Below are 8,040 nucleotides of genomic sequence, written 5' to 3' on the forward strand. Positions count from 1 at the left end.
AGTAATATTTTTCAACATAGTTTTAGTTGTTTTTTATCAACCCCACATATAGTGCAGTAAGTATGACTACCGTCCTCCCAGGTAGCATGGAAAAGTTCAGTTCTAATCCCATCAAGACATGAGGAATTTTTATACATTGGATTGAAACTTTGGTTTGTATAGGGCAGTAGTGTCCAACCTATGGCCCATGAATAATTTTTATATGGCCAGTGCAGAAAGTGAACTAAAACAGCATTTTAGAGAGTTGCACCACTGCGTGTACAGGGCTTTGACTGCAACAATTTCTCAATGGGCATTTTCCAGGCCGACAGACTGGATGTGGAGGACCAATTCCCTGTCTCCCCTTGTTCAATGGATATAACCCTACTGAACATTTTCCTCTAGGGTTATGGTAAGGATCGGGTGTATTGTACATCCATTGCAAATCAGGATGAACCTCACGAGCGAATCACTGATGCAATTGCTTCTGTAATGTCTCAAATGCTAAAGCACTTGGTGCCCATGTGGAAATTTAACTTTTTGAGTTGTCCTTTCCCTTGAAAAACACTTTGCCAATATTTATTGTAGTTCCTGTTATACACTGGTGTGCAAAACTTAAGGACCAACACTATTTATAAAGGTTAGTTACAACAAAATCAAATGAAACAGCCTGTGGCGATTTGCATAACTGTGGGTGTTCAGTAGAAAGCTGGTGCACATGCAAAAATTTTAATCATGATGAGAGGGCTCACATAAACAGATAAAAGCAGCAGTTATGTGCAAATTACAGAATGGTGAGTACGATTGCTACAGACGTTGGTTCATTGGTTTCATATAGACGTTCAGTTGGTTTTATACAGTGCTACAGACAACGAAATGGCCAGTAGACAATATCTGGATGACTTTACCCAGGTTCGAATAATTGGTTCGAATTATCGCCCATAGCATCGTCTCGTGTGTGTGGTTGGCCTTCAGAAGGACCAGTGGTGGTTGTCCACGAAAAACAACATCCAGGGATGACCGCTACATACTCCTACAGAATCTTCAAATAGGCCTCTGGGGTTGGGAATATTCATATTCATAATAACTGCACAATCCTACACCAACCGTTATTAAATAAAATAAATAAATAGTGTTGTATTATATTAAAATAATAATGATGCATATAAATGAAATAAATGGAATTCCACCAGATAAAACTGATAAAAAGGTAACTGTCTGTACAATAAAATGTGAAATTTTAAACGCAATGAATAAATTACAATAAACAATGTAGATAAAACACAGGATGATAAAAGTGCGAAAACAGTGTTTTACTGTGGCTAGGCGACTACACAAAGGTGGACTGTTTGCCCAACAGCCAGTATGCTGTATCCCTTTAACACCTGCCCATTGGAGACACCGCTTACAGTGGTGCATCGAACACAAGGACTGGACAGCAGTGCAGTGTGGTAAGGTACTCTTTACTGATGAGAGTAGATTCAGTCTCAGCAGTGATTCTGGACGTCATCTAATCTGGCGAGAGGTTGGCACATGGTATCACCCTGCAAACATCACTGAAAGGGATCGAGATACTGGAAGGCAGTACTGTAACCAGTGCATGCTACTGTACTGAGGTAATCCTTCCTTTCTTTATATATTTTTCCTTGAACTTCACTTTGTGAGCTTAGCCATCAATTTTTCTCCTTTATTAATCCTTAATTTCCATGTTCAGCCAATCATTTTGTTTCATCTTTTGAGATTTTCCTATTGCCTCTCCAGCAATTTTCTTAACTGTTTCCTTTAGGTATTCATATATATCTTTTGCACTCTCCCCATAGGTTTCTTCTAATTCTTGGTCTAATCTTCATTGATACAAGCCCCTAGTGCTCTCATCTTTTAGTGAGTCCACATTGAATCTTTCGGAGTCAAGTTGTTCATCCTCTCGAGGTCTTTCTTCCTTTTTTTGACACATCCATGGGAATGACCACATAGCCTTCGCCAAAAAGTGATCAGAGCCACAATAGTCTCCTCTGGGTCCTAACATCACAGACAAAAATTGTGCTTTGTTGCAACAAAGCATAATGTGAATACCTAAAATTTAGATAAAAAACTAGTCCACCTTGCTGGAGCTCAAAAAAAGATGGGTTTACTACTGCAGTGTTGGTGTATGTATGTGTACTCCTCATTTTTAAAATGTTTATAACTCTTCAGCTAGTGCACAATCTTTCAGAAACCTGTTTGATGAATGTGAGCCATTGTGTGAGTAGGTACATTCTGTGATATCTTCAAATAAAAAATCCTTGAATTAATGTTTTTTGTTTAAAATTTACATTGATATGAAGGTAAATTGTAGTCTTTTTAAAACAGCAGTGTCATTTTATCCAAAATATTTTAAATAATAAACTGATTTCATGGTTATTTTACTCTAATTAAGAATAACTTATTTACAGGGAAGGTGATGTTCGTGTTCCTATAGGAAAGCCTGTGGAAACTGATGTGAAAAGTCCAATGGGATACACTCTCAACTATAATGAATACATTGTTTATGACACTCGACAGATTAAAATGAGATACCTCATTCGTTTAAGATTTAAATTCAAGTAGAAAGCTGTTATAACTGAGTTAAAAATTTGCTTTCCTGTAAAGTGTGTAAATTTTTTTATAAATTTTAAAAATACACACCACCACATTCTCAGAATAAGTTTTCATTTCTGTTTGTTATTATTTTTAAATATCTAGAATAATGGAAACATTCCCTATTTTATATGCACAAATTTCAGTAATTTGACTTTGTTTTAAAACACTGTTTACTTTTATCATTGAAGCTTGGATATTAAACTCAAATAAAAGTTGTTTGTTACTTGTATTGGAATTTTTCATTGAATCTGCCACCTTGAAGTTGGTCATACAGTAAGTCCCCTGACATACACAACAGATACGTTCCAGGACTTTTTACGTAACTCGGGAATGACTAATAAAATATTGCTACTACATCCCTGATATGCCAAAATTACAAAAAAGCACATCTCGCAAGAATGAAGAAAAATAGTTTTATATTTTTCAATTAATTAGTTATATATTTAATTAGGCAATTAAAAACTTTATCTGGGGATAGTAGTGAAGTAGCCGGAGTGGCATATAAGAAAAGAAAACATAAAAGGAAGGGAAAATGCATGTTATTGTGCTGTAAAAATTGATACGTATTTCACAGCCTTGGTTATTATAGTTTACTTCATTGGTGCCCATCCCTTCACCACTTCTTGTATTCTGCCTTTTATTATTGTGTTCACTGTTGATACTGACAAATCTAAATTCGGTGTAATACTTGTTAATGTTTAACCATTTTCACACATCCTTATTTTAATTTTCCGATCCAAATCTATCACTTCCCTTTTTTTGGTAGATGTACTAGTACCACTGTTACTTGTTATATTATATAACAGTCAAAATGAAATTTTCTGTAACAAACTTTACAGGGTTAAGGCGAAAACTCACTATTATTATCCCACAAGCTCACATTTTACTAAAGCACATTTCCATGTACTTTAGTCACAACCATAAAACAAAAACAATTTGCACTTCCTGGTTTATTCTGTTGAAAATTAGTGCAGTCTATTATAAATTGGTAGTAAACTCGAGCTATCGGTATTATTGCATTTGCGATAATACCGATAGCTGGAATTCTGTGGGTTTTTACGTTATTATGGTGAAATGTGTGTCCCCCTTCACCGAAATCTGTAGTCATATAAAAAGAAATGTTTTCAGAATATTATCTTCATTCCTATTTTTTAAGCTTGTTATTTTGTATCTCACTTGTGCAATTTGTGTGTGCCGTGTTCGTCATTATTGATTGCTTATGGTTGTTATTTTTTACTGTTTTAAATTTTACAATCCTAAAAAAAAAAAAAATTGTAAGTCGGAAGTTACATAACTCGAGCTTACATAAGTCGGTGACTTACTGTATATGCTATCATGACAATGTAAGTAACAATTAAAGTGAATGTACTGATTTATTTGTATAAACTGGAGATTTTTGTATTAGCTAAACTTTTTAATAGTAAAGAATAGATGATTATTACAGATGACCATCATTAATAATTCAGAGTAAGCTACAGTTCTTCAAATTTATTAACCATGAGCAGCAGCAGCAGGGTTACATGTGAGGTCATACAAAAATGTCATAATTAGATTGACAGAGAATTTGCTGTTACAAGCACTAGTGAAATTATTTAAATAGGAATAACAACCATAATTGTATTGAAAATAAAGACACCAAACAAGAAACATCTGAATTAATCTAATATTAAATATATATTCAGTAATGAGACAGAACTAGAGTAAAACTTGCATTACTATTTTGTTGTATTCTTTCTTCTGTATGCAGTTTTCAGTGATGGATCATTGACTACTGAAGAGTGTGATAGTGCTTAGTGGCTAATAACAATAAAACATTTTGCACACTGAAACTTGGCCCTTCCAAACTTTCAGTAATATAATAAAAAAAAAAAATCACACGACCTAGATTGAAGGAAATGTTTGGTTCAGTCAACCAGCAGCATTTATACATTACTTATGTTTACAATATCCTATGCAAGTCATTCATAAAATTAGTGATGTTCTGAGTGTGTTTGGAATATTGTGATTATGCACACTTAAAATGATTTGAGATTTGGAAAGAATGGATTTACACAAACTAACTACTTTCTATATGGGAGGAATTATTTTTATAAAAGCAAGTGACAATTTGGAGGCATCTACAAGCTGTACAGAGTTAATTGAAAATAACTATCTAGACATTTCAGTACAAGAAATATAAAAAACCAGATATAAACTAGACAGAGTTTATAATTGGTGCCTTTTGTGAGTATATCACAGAGTTTGGATAGGAACTGACAGATTAGCTTTGGGGGGGGGGGGTTTCCAGGGATTTTTGCTATGAAGGAACACAGAAGCCTTGATTCTTCATTCAGAAATTTTTTTGTAGGAGAGTGATTTGGGCATTTCTCCTTCAGGATGACCTGGATAAGTTTAGGGGATAGTGATATTTGGCAGTTCTGTTTTATTGCTACAAAACACACTTTGAAAACAACTTCAGAATAACTTGGAAGATATTTGGGGGGGGGAGAGAGTTAGGACAGACAAGTGAGTTTGTGGTGTCCTATGATGTATCAAACAGTTGTAGAGATGGAGAGATAATTACACTGTATAAGGCAAGTGTTAGACTTCAGGTGGAATATATTCTGATGCACCTAAAGAGACAATGAGCTTAAGAAAAGGTCTGAAGTACTTGGTGAGAATGGCCAAGGAATGCCCACATAAGGAGAGTGAATATATTGGTTGAAGAACTTGGTAATTAGTTACAGGGATGGAGAATGGGAAAATAAAGCATTTAACCTGTGTAGAGTATAATTTGTTTTCAATTTCTTAAAGGACTTGCACATTATTCTGAGATGTGGTACTTCTGTACCATTGCTTGACTAAATTGCTGTTTTTATTATACCATCAGCCTCTCATACCAAGACAGCTTATTAAATCAGCTGTATTATCAATGATTATGCATTATCAGACTAAGGTTACTACAACCTGTCATGTGTGAAGTTTGTATAATAAGGAGCAAGTCTGAAGAAGTGATACAGGAAGTACCTCAAAATGTCTGAGAATGAACTGGTCCTTTAAGACATTAAAGACAGATTACACTCTTATGCAGGTTAACGTGCTTATTTTCTCACTGTTACTGTGTTTTCTATATAGACTTGTGCATGATGCCACTAAAAGAACTTAGGTACAGGATACCTTGCACTAGGGTTAGGTTCCTTGAAAACGATTAAGAAGGAAATTTTAAATATAACAGTTAGTATATAATACAGTAATATGGGCAAGAAATACTTACCTGTTCTGTATTATATGCTAACAACTGTTATAACTGAGATGACAAATTTTGTAAATAATTGGTTTATTTAACATGGAACCATCAGTTTCCATTATATACAGTATGCTGGTTCTCCAAACCCAATTTAATTTTGAATACAACTGGGCTGCAGTTTTCACCAAGCTCCAGTCATATTTTGATGTCTTAACTTCTTTTTTATGCTGCTTCATCCTTTCATGGATGGTTTGGATCCATTTTTAAAAGGGACTACTGGAGGAAACATCACAGAAGTAAAAACAGCACCTAGAGGTACTGGCTACTTATTAAATGAATCTTGATGAAAAATGTTGTAGCAATGATTTGTTTTTGATTGACTTTGGAAGCATACTTTGGAAATTATTTTTAAGGTGTCATTATAATGATATAAGGAATGGTGCAAACTAAAATCTTCAAGCATAGTTACAATGATGATGCTAAGCAAGGTATAACTGTACTTTAGAGAGGATCTGATTGAGATGTATAACTTAAAATGTTGAAAGATTTCAATTGTCCATAATTAGAGATGTGTATTTTATTGATTCTAACAATGCATGCAGCACTAAAAAGAGGAAACTAGAATGTAGTTGTGCACGTAGAGAGAAGATTGAATTAATTTAGAACTAAAATGGCAACCTAAAACATTGGTGCCAAAGGCTGGCAACCAAGTGGCACTACAAGACAACCTTATTAAATTACCAATAAGGCACTTCCACCAAGAAACAGTGTTTGTATTTCTATATAGTTTCAAAGTGAAGCTACCTAAATGCATTTCAAAAATTTGCAGTTCATTCTGTACATACCCATTTTACAAAATAACAGGTGACCTCTTTTAATAAATCCACTTGTGGCACCCAAAACTCCACTAGAGTAAAGCTGGCACATCATTCCAGAAAGATTATTGACCATGGTCTAGAATAAATTCTCATCACCTTAGGAGAGCATAACAGGAGAGGATGGATAAAGAAGCTATGTGCAATTTAAAACTTAATATTCTCTGGTAGGAGCAGATTAAAAGCTCATGAAGAGAAATGTTTTAAGTTAGCCTGATTGAGAACAAAGAGTTGATTACATTTACTGATGTAGGTAGAGATCAATCAAGGATTTGATCACGCCTGATGAAGGCTGTAGCAATCTCTTCCAGGTCATTAAAGTTTGGCATTACAATCATTAAGATGGCTACAAGATGAAAGAGGACTCTAAAGTCATCTAATTTCATCCATGAAATTAGATGACTTTAGAGTCATCTAATTTCATGGATCACCCAGGCAAAGTTACTGTATTGTGGGTGAGCGGAAATTAAATGTCTATAATATACAATTCTTGAGATTGTTTTTATAGCATGCAAGTTTCATAGGTGCTGATATGTCAAGAGTTTGGTGAACACCTGTAATGTGCTATCCTTGATGTACAAAGATACAGCATTTGTAATTTTTATGGACATCGATGTTAATTTTAGTTTTCCTTCATTATTGGTTTGACTTATCTGTATTGTTAACTTTTGTTATTGAAGTTGGCCATAAATCGGCATTTTTAAGCCTCTTCTTACATATTAATTATTGAAGTGCTATAAAATTTAAGATTAGCAGTTTTTTATTGTCCAGATGAGTGCATTCACTACTTTTTTTGATTATAGCATCTCAAAATGCTGACACTGCTTGCATCTCATGTTTTTTTACATTTGCTGTCATTATCCAATCACCAAAGCATGTGGGTTTTTGATTCTTGTTTATTTTAAGTTTTGCTCACTGACGGAAGATAACTGAAAATAAGTCTGCTTCAAAAAATGAACAACTTTGCGCATTCCCCATCTTGTGAGTATGGGCTTGGCACATCCAGGGTTCTGAGCTGGATATCATCATTCTTCTCTTTTTTGGGGGATTCCCTCCTACTTCTCTCTCTCTCTGGGTACTTATTTATTTTTTTTTTTCTTTTGGCTGGTGCAGAATAAGCCTCAAGCTTCCTTGCCACTTTTATTACAACATAATAATGATAGAAAAATCCACCAATGTTATATTTTTATCGTGTCCAGTGAAAGGAAATTGCACTGCTAACTTTATCTGCCAGAGCTTTGTAAAGGTCATTTTGACTTGTACCTTTTGTGCTCTAAAAACTACTGATTTTAGTTAGATTTAATAATCTTAGGTTTATTAATTTTATTACACAGAATCATT

General features: G+C 34.3%; 1 protein-coding gene across 6 annotated transcripts in view; it reads left to right on the forward strand.

Moving 5' to 3' along the window:
• LOC150078808 (poly [ADP-ribose] polymerase 2-like) overlaps positions 1 to 2,643 on the forward strand; it is a 167,446-nt gene extending 164,803 nt beyond the window's left edge. For all 6 annotated transcript variants that reach the window (XM_090382479.1, XM_090382477.1, XM_090382483.1 and 3 more), the window contains exon 13: positions 2,412 to 2,643. In XM_090382479.1, coding sequence (XP_090238605.1) covers positions 2,412 to 2,565 — 154 coding nt within the window. In that variant the 3' untranslated portion in view covers positions 2,566 to 2,643. The remainder of the gene's footprint in view (positions 1 to 2,411) is intronic.
• The last annotated feature ends 5,397 nt before the right edge of the window (positions 2,644 to 8,040 follow it).

The sequence above is a fragment of the Mastigoproctus giganteus genome, chromosome 10 (genome assembly GCF_048544385.1).
Source record: "Mastigoproctus giganteus isolate SK-2022 chromosome 10, ASM4854438v1, whole genome shotgun sequence".
NCBI classification, from domain to species: Eukaryota; Metazoa; Arthropoda; class Arachnida; order Uropygi; family Thelyphonidae; genus Mastigoproctus; species Mastigoproctus giganteus.